Genomic DNA, 14,500 nt, shown 5'->3' with positions numbered 1-14,500 from the left:
GAGCCACATGCATCGAAGGGGTGTCAACCGCTTCACTGAAAAATTACACTGTGTAAATACGTTAAAAAAACTTTTTTATGAATATATACTATGTGTTAAACCCCCTTAATTTTATCGTATATTTACTTTTTTATATTTTGACACCCCGTAGTAAAAATTCTAATTCCGCCACTGATTGCGTAGTATCTAAGATCGAAAATGTGAATCTGAATAATTGTTAGGGCAACAACTTAAAGGTCGCAAGATTCATAAACTGGACGGATTCTTAAGGAATCTCTGTAAAGGAAAAATAACAATATTCTTTTAGCTTCATTATAGCTTTTTATGAATAGCTAAAGATAAGATTCAAGTGTTTCCCACTCACCATTAGTTACCTAATCCTAATTGACAAGCATTTAATTATCCAAACTAGTACTGAGACCACTTAGCAAACTGATCAGTGACTATTATGTCATTATGCTATTGGTCTTACAGGTGAAAAGAGTTCTATAAAGAAATGGTAGATAATCTTTGCTGGTGTTCGATTGCTGTAATAAATATTGTGCTATGTGCTTAAATTAAAAACTTGTCTAACTGTTCTGCAAACTCAGAATTTTATCTTAAGATAAAGGGCTAATACATAATGTAAAGAATTTTTACATTATTATGTACTTTTACCAGTTATAACAAGTTATTTGCTACGTTTTTCTTTGTTACGAACTTAAGAAAATACCATAATAACTATAAAAAAATAAAAGTTAGCTACGAAATTCATTGCTAATCTGTCGCCAAATACCCGTAGCTAATAGGATTTTCTTATAATTCGTTATTGGTTCGTCGTTAAATAGAATTAGCAACGAATTTTTGTTATAATTATTTAAAAATAAAAATTGTCCGTCGCTAATTCCTATTTTTTTTCTTCCTGTTATTGCTGGTCATCTTAATTAATGATGTAAGCTGTCTAGCACAAAAATCAATTTCTATTGGTAATATGACAGAATGTTGAAAGTGCAAGGAGGAGGGGCGGTGGAGAGGGGAGGGGGGGGGGGGGTGAATTGTAAATTTTTGCTTTAGGGAGTCTATTGGTAATATGACAGAATGTTGAAAGTGCAAGGAGGAGGGGCGGTGGAGAGGGGGGGGGGGGGGGGGGGTTAATTGTAAATTTTTGCTTTAGGGAGTCGACTGTTTAGAGTAACTAGTCGACTGCTTACAAGCTAAGTAGAAAGTAAATAGCAGAAATTAATTGACACGCGATGTTTATACTGGTTCAGATTAAAAATGAATTCTACGTCCAGTCCCCTTGGGTTGCAAGGGTGATCTCTGCAGCTCTTTAAGTGAATGTTTCGTATAAAGGTTAGTTTGAATGAAGCTTCTACGTCTACACTCAAACTCTCGTAATCTTTCGATACAATGTCTCACCAACTTAAAAATAAATCTCTCCTCTTTTTTTTTGTTTACACAGCAGCTCTCTCAGAATTACAATGTTTATGAAAAGTAGAGCAAAGAGTATGTGAAGGTTGAGACGAAGTACATCTTCTTCGTCTGATTGGAGCAAGTATTTGATATGTTGTAGTCGTTTAGGCTCTTCTAAGCAGAGAAAGCAACCCAAGAGATTTGATGCTTGGAAAATACGAATATTGAGGATCATTATTTTCCATGAATGAAGTAAGAGCTTTTATTATTGATTGATCTTTTCCTTGTGGACTTCTTGATTGGTTTTCTTCTGATCACCTTTCCTTGTGAGTCCATCTGCTTGATACTTGATTCTCAATCACCAGTTGTGGTTTCCTTAATAGAAGACTTCCTTGATTTTCCTCATTAATGAGGAAGCGTCTACAAATCTCCTTTCGTTTTAGGTGTAGGATCCTGCTGTTAGTTAACTCAAATGAAGTTAACCTTCTACAATGGGCCGACTGATTTATCAGCGGGCTATTTGCAGGATTGCCCTTTTCTGGGGTGGTCTTTAATTTTTAACCCTCAAAATGGTGGTCTTTAAATTCTGCCCTTCAGGCAGAAATTCTGCCCGTGCAAATTCTGCCTGTGGGCAGAATTTTGCTGGGCAGATTTGCAAAATTTCGCCTTGCGATTTTTTTTTAATTGAATTGAGGTTCGAACCCACAATCTTGGAGTGTTAGGCGAGGAGTAAAATTTAAAGACCACCAATTTGAAGGGCAAAAATTAAAGAGTACCCCAAATAAAGGGCAATCCGCACAATAAAAAGTTTGTGAGCCTGTGGATCTTCTTGATTCAACTTGGGCCTATTGCTTTGTTATTCTTCATTGGGCTTCTGGCAATTCTTGAGCATTTTTTTTGCACGGATTGCCCTTCTTTTGGGTGGTCTTTAAATTTTGCCCCTCATATTTGTGTTCTTTAAGTTTTGCCCTTCGCTTGAATACCTGAGGTTCTGGGTTCGAACCCCCGCTCAGGCATAAAATAAAAAAATAATTTCGCAAGGCAAGGCTGGGGGGAGTGTATGCCAGATCCGGCATACAATCCTTAAGGAAAAACTAAAGTTATGCCGGAGGGGGCAGACTTTGCTTTGAGACATATATTTATTTTTTTTACTTTTCAAGACAAACTTTTAATTATGCCTTAAGGAAAAGTTCCGCCTTATGGGGCATACTTTTAGTTATGCCTTAACTAAAGGTGTGCCCCATAAAATATAACTAAAAGTATGCCCCATAAGGCAGAACTTTTCATTAAGGCAACACTAAAAGTTTGCCTTAAGGAAAAATTCTGCCTTATGAGGCATACTTTTGGTTATGCCTTAATTAAAAGTCTGCCCCATAAGGCATAGTTCCTTATGGAAAAGTTTTGCCCCATAAGGCATAACTAAAACTATGCCTTGAGGAAAAGTTATGCCCCCTCCGGCATAACTTTAGTTTTTCCTTAAGGACTTTATGCCGGATACGGCATACAATCCTTAAGGAAAAACTAAAATTATGCCGGAGGGGGCAGACTTTGCTTTGAGACATATATTTTGTTATTTTTACTTTTCAAGACAAACTTTTAATTATGCCTTAAGGAAAAGTTCCGCCTTATGGGGCATACTTTTAGTTATGCCTTAATTAAAAGTGTGCCCCATAAAATATGACTAAAAGTATGCCCCATAAGGCGGAATTTTTCATTAAGGCAACACTAAAAGTTTGCCTTAAGGAAAAATTCTGCCTTACGAGGCATACTTTTGGTTATGCCTTAATTAAAAGTCTGTCCCATAAGGCATAGTTCCTTATGGAAAAGTTTTGCCCCATAAGACATAACTAAAACTATGCCTTGAGGAAAAGTTATGCCCCATCCGGCATAACTTTAGTTTTTCCTTAAGGACTTTATGCCGGATCCGGCATACAATCCTTAAGGAAAAACTAAAGTTATGCCGGAGGGGGCAGACTTTGCTTTGAGACATATATTTTATTTTTTTTACTTTTCAAGACAAACTTTTAATTATGCCTTAAGGAAAAGTTCCGTCTTATGGGGCATACTTTTAGTTATGCCTTAACTAAAGGTGTGCCCCATAAAATATAACTAAAAGTATGCTCCATAAGACGAAACTTTTCATTAAGGCAACACTAAAAGTTTGCCTTAAGGAAAAATTCTGCCTTATGAGGCATACTTTTGGTTATGCCTTAATTAAAAGTCTACCCCATAAGGCATAGTTTCTTATGAAAAAGTTTTGCCCCGTAAGGCATAACTAAAACTATGCCTTGAGGAAAAGTTATGTCCCCTCCGGCATAACTTTAGTTTTTCCTTAAGGACTTTATGCCGGATCCGGCATACACTCCCTCCAGCCTTGCCTTGCGATTTTTTTTATTTTTTATTTTATGCCTGAGCGGGGATTCGAACCCAGAACCTCAGGTATCCAAGCTAAGGGCAAAACTTAAAAACCACAAATATGAGGGGCAAAATTTAAAGACCGCAAATATGAGGGGCAAAATTTAAAGACCATCCCAAAAGAAGGTGCCCACTCTTGAGTATCAATCTTCACAATAACACAACTTGTCATCATTAAAATATTAGCGCTAACAAATGTTTCATCTCATTAAACCTTATCTGGCTTTCAATGTGGACATAATGTGCTAGGCAACACATAGACTTAAGAGCGACATATATTATACATGAAAAATTAAATTTGTTTTTCTTGCTTCTTATCATTAGCCCACTTTGCCTCTATGATTGTTGATCATCTAAAGCCATTGGGTCTCCTTATTGGTTTAAAATCTTGCAACTTGTTTCCCCACCTTTAGTTTTTTCCACTTAATCCAAAAATGTTCCTAAGTACCATCCTGGCATCAGATCAAGAAGAGAAACAGAAAAAAAGTGTCATTTTTTTCCTTAATAAACAACAAGAAAGTGGCCTTTATCTAATTACTTTAAGTGAGACAGTGCCATTTATCTAATAACTTTAGGTGGAAAGTTCATAGTTAATTATCTTATAACTCTTTTTCACTGTCATATACAGTTTAACTATAGGATCGAGGTCTATCGGATCAATAAATAATTCATACTTGGACGTGGATGCTCTAGACCATAGAAAGCCGATTTCCTTTACTCTAGACAGTAGATGCTCAGGCTTAGTTAAGATACTACATATCATGAGCGACATGGCTACATATATCGTTAACTTATTTTTCTCCTTTCTCACTCTCGGTAGTAACTGAAATTTTTTCCCAAGTTAATTAAGAAAGTGTTAATAATTTGAACTACAGCTTCCAAAATAAGTTATAAACAATATTTTCAGGGAACATGACTAATCAAATGAAAACCGTGTTGACTTAAGAAGGGGTAAGAGAAGAAGATCTAACTGTTCTTATCGTGATGATTCTTTAGCTACCAAGGGTGAATTAATGTAATGTAGGCTATCAGATATATATATGGTTAGTTAGAAGAACTCAAACAGTCTTGGCTCAAACTTTATATATGTGTTAACTATTAAGAATTCACTAAATATATATACAAAATTTGATTTAAAATCTAATTACTAATACTTAAAATCACTATATATATAATATTCTAAAATTCAGTACCATAAAGATCAGATCAAATTCTGAGTCCGACTCTGTCAACAATAATTTGAATTCTGTGGCTCAAATATGTCCAATATTGCATGCTTATTTTAGGCATTCATGCTGAATAGAAAGAAAGAAGATTACACTTAAGGATATACGCTTGTGTCACATTAGCATATGCAAGTCTACAGTAATGTACAAACACTAGATGGCTAGATGCTGATGCATTCATTGTCTCGAAATTGAACTATATGTATATATTTTTTTTAAAAAAATTCTTTAAAGCATGTGTACATATTAAAAGGTGCATACTTGTTTTTAAGTTCTAAATCTATTTCCACTAGTAGGACGAGAGCAGGAGGAAGGAAGAATATTTGGTAAAGTCATCACTGATTGGACCATTAAACATAAGAATATGCTAAAAGCATTTTATACGTACGACCTTAGAAAACTAGAAACCGCTCACATAAGTACTAATTACACACAACTCTAACACCTAGTACTAATTAATTACTCGTGATATATTATACAACGCCAACTGTTGTATGGTATCATAAGCCAAAAAAAAAAAATATCATGAAGCCAAGTCTAATTAATCTGCTGAACAAGTTGTAATTACACAATAAGAGAAGCAATAACAAGTAGTACCAACAATGACTCCATGATGTATTATATTTAGCTGGCGAAGTGATCACAGCTGATTGGATCTTATATAAAAGAATATGCTAAAAGCATATTGTGGAACAACATAGGACCCAAGGAAAAAAAAAAAAAAAAAAAAAACTAGAAGCCGCTCATACACATTGTTGATGCTTCCTAGATACCAGTATTATACTAATTACATGTGATTGTGTCTGCGTGCCACTATTTTCACGGCCAACATACTAATTCTTTTCTTGGGAGTAAATAATAGTACTAAGAGTAGCAAGAACGTAAGTCGTAAAATGACATTCTGGCAACAAATTTAAATGAATATTCTGGTTCCTGATCTACATTTATTCGCCTTAACAAATCATATTCCTACTAAAATTCTGCTTCTAGTTACACAGATTTGCAGAATCTACTATGTTAACGGTATCTCCTCCCTAAGCATCTCGCTTAATTAGCACTCTATGACAAATTATTCTAACGTCAGATATTGTAAAATTTGAGAAAACAACAAATAATTTCTAACGTCAAATATTGTAAAATAACTTCAATTTATTAGAACAAATTAATATTTGAAACTGGAGTAAAAAAAAAAAAAAAAGAAAAAAAAAAGAGAGAGAGAAAGAGGACGCCCCTCTCATGAATAACAAATATCTTTTTCCAAAGACACTCACAATCAAGTTGTTTAATTAATTGACCAATGAAGTAGTTTTAGTTGTTCAGTATCGACCAATGAAGTTTGCTTTGGCTGTCTGTATCTTTCAGAAGCGCGCGCACACACTCACAGTGCCACACATATATAAAAAGTAGAAAAGAGATTAGGATTGGCATGCATGAACACAGTTGGTAATTGTTACTAAAAGAGACATTTTCAAAATCGAAATTTTAAATATATAGTGTTAGAAACATTAAATAGATTATTGTGAAGTTGAGAAGATATTCAAGCCAATTCCTACTTACAAGAGGAAAGAAATAAAAGGAAACTTTTTTTCTATGTTGGTTTTCGAGTGTGATTGGGATTTAGATCCTTTCTAGGAAAGGATTAGACCTAGTAGTATAAATATATGCTAGCTAGGATTTATTAAGGACATAATATAGAACCTAAGAGTATTCAATCTTGTAACTTACTTTCTCCCTTGATTTTAATAAAAGTGTCGGCCGTTCTCCGTGGACTAGGATCACATCGATTTAATTACTGTGTTTTTATCGTTTCCATGCTAACAATTGGTATCAAAGCCTACAGGTCGTGAGATCTAGGAGACAAGGAGACTATGGCATCTATGAAGTTTGAGGTAGCGAATTTTGATGGGCGAAGTAATAACTTCAACATCTGGAAGATCAAGATCATGGCGTTGTTACCGAGAGAAGGATCAGTCTATGCTTTGGACGACTCATATCCCGAAAATACGAAAGAGGCCGAGAAACTGAAGATTGAGATGGATGCGTTTAGCACAATTCAATTATCCTTATCAGACAGCGTGTTATGTGAAGTCAGTACCGAGAAAACAACTGCGAATTTGTGGAAGAAACTTGAAGATCTCTACCAGAAGAAATCAGTAACAACTAGAATGTTGTCAAGGCAGCGTTTACACACCTTCAAGATGAAGACAGGTACAACTTTACAGGATCATCTTGATGCTTTTAATAAATTGGCTATGGATCTTACTCATGCTGATATTAAAGTGGGAGATGGAGAACTAGCCTGCACTCTATTATTTTCATTATCACCGGCGTACAAAAACATTGTTAATTCAATGATGTACAGTAAGGAGGTGGTCACGTTACAGATGGTAAGACATGCATTAAATTTAGATTAATTAAGAAACCATTTCAACAATGGTGAGAAAGAGGACCATGGTAAGGGTTTGACGATTAGAGGTCGCTCGACCCAAATAGGGAGAGGCAAATCAGTAGCTAGGTCAAAGTCTAGGAAAAGGGTGAGTAGGAAGGATGCTGAATGTTGGGGTTATCATCAAAAGGGTCACTTTGAGAGGGATTGCCCGAATAAGAAGACTGATAAAACAACAGCCACTGCATCTACGGTTCAGGTAGCTCATACATTTGGAGAAGATTATATGCTAACTGCTTCAATAGATGACATTCAGACACACAAGTGGATTTTAGATTCAGCTTGTACCTTTCACATGTGCTTCAGAAAAGATTGGTTTACTAGTTACGAGCAGACGAGTGGGACTGTACTTATGGGGAACGATGCAGTATATGAAATAACAGACATTGGTTCAGCCCGTATACGATGTCATGACGGCATCATAAGAACATTGTCTAATGTTCGATATGTTCCCGATCTGAAAAAGAATCTGATCTCTCTTGGTACTCTTGATAAGCTCAAATACAAGCATGCAGGTGAAGGTAGAATCTACAAGGTGACCAAGGGTTCTCTGGTCATGTTAAAGGCCAAACTAGAGGGTGGTCTTTATGTACTTATGGGCAGCACCATTCTAGGTAGTGCGAATGCTGCATCCTCACAGTTATCAGATGATGACAAGACTATGATGTGGCATAAGATTAGGTCACATGAGCGAGAGGGGGTTGGCAATTTTGAGCAACCGACACCTTTTGAAAGGTGAGAAGATTAGTACACTTGATTTTTGTGAGAATTGTGTCCTTGGAAAGCAGAAACAGGTCAGCTTTAGCACAGGCAAACACAAAACCGAAAGGGTACTTGACTACATTCATTCAGATTTATGGGATCCATCTCAGGTTCCATTTAAGGGTGGAAAAAGGTATCTTCTTACTTTCATTGATGATTTTTCACGCAAGGTTGGGTATACTTCTTAAAGGCTAAAAGTGATGTCTTTGATAATTTAAAAAACTGGAAGACATTAATTGAAAATATGTTGGCAGAAAGATTAAATGTCTTCGAACAGATAACGGCTTGGAGTTTTGAAATGAAGAGTTTGACAACTTCTGCAAGATTCATGTTGTATTGAGACATAGAACTGTTAGGCATACACCACAACAGAATGGAGTAGCTGAAAGGATGAACCGCACTTTTCTTGAGAAAACATGATGTATGCTCTCTAATGCCAGGGTGCCTAAGGAGTTCTGAGCGGAAGCAGTAAATACTACTTGTTATGTTGTTAATCGTTCTCCAGCGTCGGCGATTGACTTCAAAACTCCAAATGAGGTATGGTCAGGTAAACCGTCTGATTACTCGTACTTAAGAATCTTTGGATGTCCCGTATATTATTATGTAAGTGATGGAAAACTAGAACCTAGATCTCGAAAAGGTATATTTATGGGATATGCTGAAGGGATAACAGGATATAGAATATGGAGTTTAGATCCTTTTAAGTTTGTAATCAGTAGAGATGTTACTTTTGATGAGGCCTCTATGCTTGATCCTGTAAGACTTCTATTGAGTTTGCAGGACAGAGTTTTTATAACAAAAACGGTGGAGGAAAATGTGAAGCTCACCGAGCAGGAGGATCAAGTCACTCAGGTGGAGTCAGACAATGAAAAAGCTCACACAGTAGTACCTGAAGGTGAACCATACAGTATAGCTACTGGAAGGGACAAACGAACTCCGAAGCCTAATCCAAAATATTATCCTCAACCTTCGCAAGCTAATCTTGTGGACTATGCATTAGCTACTGCCGAGGAGGAAATAAAGGATCTGGAACCCTCAAGCTATACAAAAGCTACTATGTGCGGTGAAGCTGATCAATGGCGGTTAGCCATGACCGAAGAGATGGAGTCTCTGCACAAGAATTAGACATGGGATTTGGTGAGTCTACTAAAGGGGAAGAGAACTGTTGGTTGCAAATGGGTCTTCAGAAAAAAGGATGGCATTCTGAGTGTAGAAGATGCTAGATTCAAAGTGAGATTGGTTGCTAAGGGTTTTTGTCAGAAGGAGGGAATCGACTACAATGAGATTTTCTCACCAGTCGTGAAGTATAGCTCAATTCGTTTGGTACTAGCTTTGGTTGCCCAATATGACTTGAAGCTTCATCAACTTGATGTCAAGACTACATTCTTACATGGTGTACTTGAAGAGGTGATCTTCATGAATCTGCCCGAGGATTTCCTTATTGAAGAAAAAGAAGACCAGGTTCGTCAATTGAAGAAATCTTTATATGGTTTGAAACAGTCACAACGACAGTGGTATAAGAGATTTGATGCATTCATGATTACTAAAGGTTTCTCGAGAAGTGCATTTGATAGCTGCGTGTATCACATGACGGTATCTGGAAATTCAACTATTTATTTACTGTTATATGTTGATGATATGCTTATTGTTGCTAATAGTATGACAGAGATAAATGATTTGAAGAAACTGCTAAGTAAGGAGTTTGACATGAAAGATTTAGGTGAAGCTAAGAAAATTCTTGGAATGGAGATTCACATGAAGAACGGTGAGGTACATCTCTCACAGAAAAAGTATATTGAGAAGGTAGTTTAGAGGTTTGGCATGAATAAATGTAAACCCGTTACTTTACCGTTAGCACAACATTTCAGACTTTCTTCTTTGGTGGCACTGTAATCAAAGGAAGATGTGGAGTACATGTCAAAAGTTCCTTATTCTAGTGCAGTTGGTAGCATTATGTATGTTATGGTTTGCACTCGGTCTGATATTGCTCAAGCAGTGAGTGTGGTAAGTCGATTCATGTCTAATCCGGGTAAGACGCATAAGGAAGCAATTAAGTGGATATTGAGATATCTTAAAGGTTCTTCGAATGTTGGTCTAACTTTTTGTGGGTTGAGAAATGAAGGCTTCTCGATCCTTGGTTACGTGGATTCTGATTTTGCAGGTGATCTTGATAGAAGGAGATCAACAACAGGCTATATCTTTACTCTTACAAGTAGTGCCATAAGTTGGAAGGCAACTCTCCAGTCTATAGTTGCTTTGTCCACAACAGAAGCTGAATATATGGCAGCAGCAGAAGCAGTAAAGGAGGCTATATGGTTGAAAGTTTTGGTGTCAGAATTGAGTAGGGTTCAACATGAACCAACTCTAAAATATGATAGCTAGAGTGCTATTCACTTGATAAAAAATTAGAGATTTCATGATCGCACCAAACACATTGATATCAGATTTCATTTTATTCGTGATGTGGTTGAACAAGGCACAGTTAAGGTCTTGAAGGTTGACACAAACGACAACGCAGAGGATATGTTGACCAAGGTAGTTTCTCTTGTCAAGTTCAATCGTTGTATGAATTTGGCAGGAGTTCGCATCAACTGATGCGTCAGGATGGAGAACAGCAGGGCAAGGTAGAGCGACTAGTATGTACAAAGTTTCGGTTAGTGTCTCTTGTTTCCTACACGGAGTTAGCTCACGTAGGCTTAGAGACATTGGACTGAATGACGTCATATGGAAGCTCGAAATTCATCTCAAGGTGGAGATTGTGAAGTTGAGAAGATATTCAAGCCAATTCCTACTCAAAAGAGGAAAGAAATAAAAGGAAACTTTTTTTCTTTGTTGGTTTTCGAGTGTGATTGGGATTTAGATCCTTTCTCGTAATGAATTAGACCTAGTAGTATAAATACATGCTAGCTAGGATTTATTAAGGATAGAACATAGAACCTAAGAGTATTCAATCTTGTAACTTACTTTCTCCCTTGATTTTAATATAAGTGTCGGCCGTTCTCCGTGGACTAGGATCACATCGATCCGAACCAGGTTAATTACTGTGTTTTTATCGTTTCCGCGCTAACAATTATGATTTCCGCAAGCGGTACTTAATTAATATTTGCATGCCAAAATTTTTCTTCAAGGAATCTTTTAATTAATTAACAGCCAATTAATTAAATTTCCAAGCTGACGACTGACGACGAGTATTGGAAAATCCAGCTATACAAGATCAGCCTTAATCCTCTCGAAGCTACACTGCCGCAAGTTGCAACTTTAATTTTATTTTGCTAATTTGTTGTACTTTTCAAGTTACAAAATTGAAATCTTACTCGTATACAGTCATCTATAGTTGTAGTCAGTCAAATATTATACACGGTGAATATGCGCCTAAGTTAATTAAACACATCCCATAATGATAACCAGCCAAATAAACAAGTGAAAATTGATACGCATATGCGTGGGGAATAATTCGTCCACCTGGATCAAGTGGGTTCCAATGGGTCCCAATGCTGCACTTTATAAGAACTAACAAATTCTTGCCACAAAAATCATAGGGCAAATAAAATTAGCCTAATTGAGTATATGAGTAGAGAAATTAGTCTTAAAAAGTATAGTTAAGATGGCCGGAAAAGTGTCTAAAATTCCGATGAAGCAATCCGATGACCCTGATGGTCTTATATTTGGGTTCTTAGACGAGAGTCTCGAGTTTGAGTCATCAAAAAGTTCGTTAGAGTCGAGTATTAGCTATAGCAGTGGAGATATAATGGACGAAGAAGAGGAAGATGAAAATAATGTTAACAATACTGAAAAGAATAAGTTGTTTTGGGCATCACAAGAGGAGCTTCTTCAGGTACCATCTTTTTACAATAGTACCAATTTAAACTACCACTTTTTCTTCTTTGAAAATAATATACGTAGAAATTAATTAAATTCGTCCCTCTTACTTACAATGTATTTTTTTTCTAGACAACATTGTGCAGGACAACTTCTTTTGAATCGAGAGTCAGAAAAGCAACAAAGGGGGCTTTAAAAGAATTGAAATCAAGTGGCATCAATTGCACCTGTAGGAAAATGGTGATGGATAGTTGTCGGAAATGTATGCAAAAAGAAATCACGGAACGCCTTATAAACGCAGGTTTCAATTGTTACATTTGCAAGTCCAAGTGGAAAAGCTCAACCGGAATTCCATCAGGTACCCGACACCTCCTATCTCTTTGCAAATACAAAATGTTGATTTATACAAAAAAAAATTGCGCATGACTTAAATATGTGATGGGGTATTATAAGTGGCAGAATGACCTTGTTGTCACGATTCACTCAGTTTCAGCCCTTTATTGTTCTGATTCGACCTAAAAACCAAAGTAAAATGGCTAAATCTTCTGTGCTTATTGTTTTTCCTTTTAAAGGTGAAAACACATACATGGAAGTGGTGCAAAACGCAAGTTCAAGAAATGGAGAAATGAAGGTGATCATAGAGTTGAATTTCCGGGGAGAATTCGAAATGGCACGTGCCAACGAAGACTACAATCGCCTAGTTAAACAGTTGCCTGAAGTATACGTAGGAAAGGTTGAGAGGCTTCGAAATTTAATTAAAATACTGTGTTGTGCTTCAAAGAAATGCATGAAGGAAAACAAGATGCACATGGCTCCATGGAGGAAGCATAAATATATGCAAGCTAAGTATCTCGGCTCGCCGGAGATTAAGCTGGAGCCAATTTTTCCGGTGAACAATTTGCAGCGTTTGCCAAGGCCGAAGGCTTCTATGCTCACTTTCGATTTGCTTGATAGCTTGCTGCCACCACCGGGGTTGCTTTGTGCCACGATCAAAGTTATTTGATAATAACAATAATAACATATCCAGTGTAATCCCACAAATGGGGTCTGGGGAGGTTAAGATGTATGCAGACATTACCTCTACTTTTGTGGGATATAGACAGATTATTTCCGATAAACATCAAAGTTATTTGATACCGGCGTCAAATTTTCTAGTTAGTATACTACAGTATATTAGTATATTCCTATTTTGCTTTTGAAATCTCGGACAATTCGTTTTATATATATAGAATATTTCTATTGTATCCACAAGGATCGCGAAGCGATGAACTAGTCGTGTATAAATTATAGGTTCAGCCGAATTCAGTAATTTTAACTTAAATTTATGTCTGTTAAAGAATCTATTAAATAAGTACGAATAATAATTTTCAAATCCAATAAATTAAATAAAATGTTGTAGAATTTTGAACTCAAATCATAAAGTTCAATATCAAGATTTAAGGACGCCGAAATGTAGTGTACGTGTTGGTAAACTAGTACGCTGCACCTTTCTGGAGGCTTTAAATGGAAATATTTTAGGAAAAAATACAGACTGAACATTGTGACCAGGGAACACTCTTTTTGCTTTGTTTACCAACGAGGGAAGAATAATATGGAGTTTTGAGACAATTGCTCTCCAATGTATTACAGAAGATATAGTTAGATCTGTGAAGCTGTGCTTTTAGATGTATGAAAATAAAACCCGTTCAGAGGAAAAAGAAAACATAAAAAACTTATGCTCATTAAATGATCATTTAGTTATTAATTAGTCCTAAAGGTTAGTATTTAAATGTTACTCCAATTCTAATAATATATCTTTGCCAAATGAAGGAAACTGTGTTAATTAGGAACGCATAATACTGATGTTTGGTATCATCAAGACAGATCAAGTCTCAAAGCTGTGTTCGTACAAAATGTAGACTCATTATCAACAATAATTATGAATATATTCATTCGTCAAGCCATCATATCAGACAGGCGAAAAGTTGAAGAATTTATTTGATTAAGTTAGTAAAAAAAAATGTAAAAGTGACCAAAAAAACAAAGTGAAACGAAAGTGATAAAGATATAAGGCCAAGATATAATCATGATAAAGATATAATCAAAGTTATGAAGTGGTAGGTTATTCATTGATATTAGCTGTGTTAATGCCTTTCGATAATAATTCTGAAAATGAAACCTTTAATTAAGTAGTAATTAAATTCGGTGGTTTCTTTCCTGGAAGCCATCGTGTCATCCAAAAGCTACACTTTATTTATAGTCCGATGACACACTGCTACTTGAAGACTTAAAAGAAAAATAAAATACTCGCCAATTGTTCATTTTAATGATCTTACTTTGAAGAAAATTTTGAGCATTTCAAATTCGTGAGATTAATTGGGACTTCATTTTGTATGACAGACATTTTATATATCTCTCTCTATAAACTCGATAATATTTTGTGTTCAAACTTCTTAGCTTA

At 36.0% G+C, this 14,500-nt stretch overlaps 1 protein-coding gene across 1 annotated transcript; it reads left to right on the top strand.

The window, feature by feature from the left end:
* The first annotated feature begins 11,791 nt into the window (after window positions 1–11,791).
* LOC132618670 (uncharacterized) lies at window positions 11,792–13,196 on the top strand. Its single transcript, XM_060333690.1, has 3 exons — window positions 11,792–12,076; window positions 12,193–12,418; window positions 12,633–13,196. Exons 1-3 carry the CDS (start codon window positions 11,846–11,848, stop codon window positions 13,061–13,063), a joined length of 888 nt encoding a protein of 295 aa, XP_060189673.1. The 5' UTR covers window positions 11,792–11,845; the 3' UTR covers window positions 13,064–13,196.
* The last annotated feature ends 1,304 nt before the right edge of the window (window positions 13,197–14,500 follow it).

This window comes from Lycium barbarum, chromosome 11 (assembly GCF_019175385.1).
Source record: "Lycium barbarum isolate Lr01 chromosome 11, ASM1917538v2, whole genome shotgun sequence".
Taxonomy (NCBI): Eukaryota; Viridiplantae; Streptophyta; class Magnoliopsida; order Solanales; family Solanaceae; genus Lycium; species Lycium barbarum.
The sequence above is the reverse complement of the archived record's forward strand: the minus strand, read 5'-3'. Positions and strand labels throughout refer to the sequence as shown.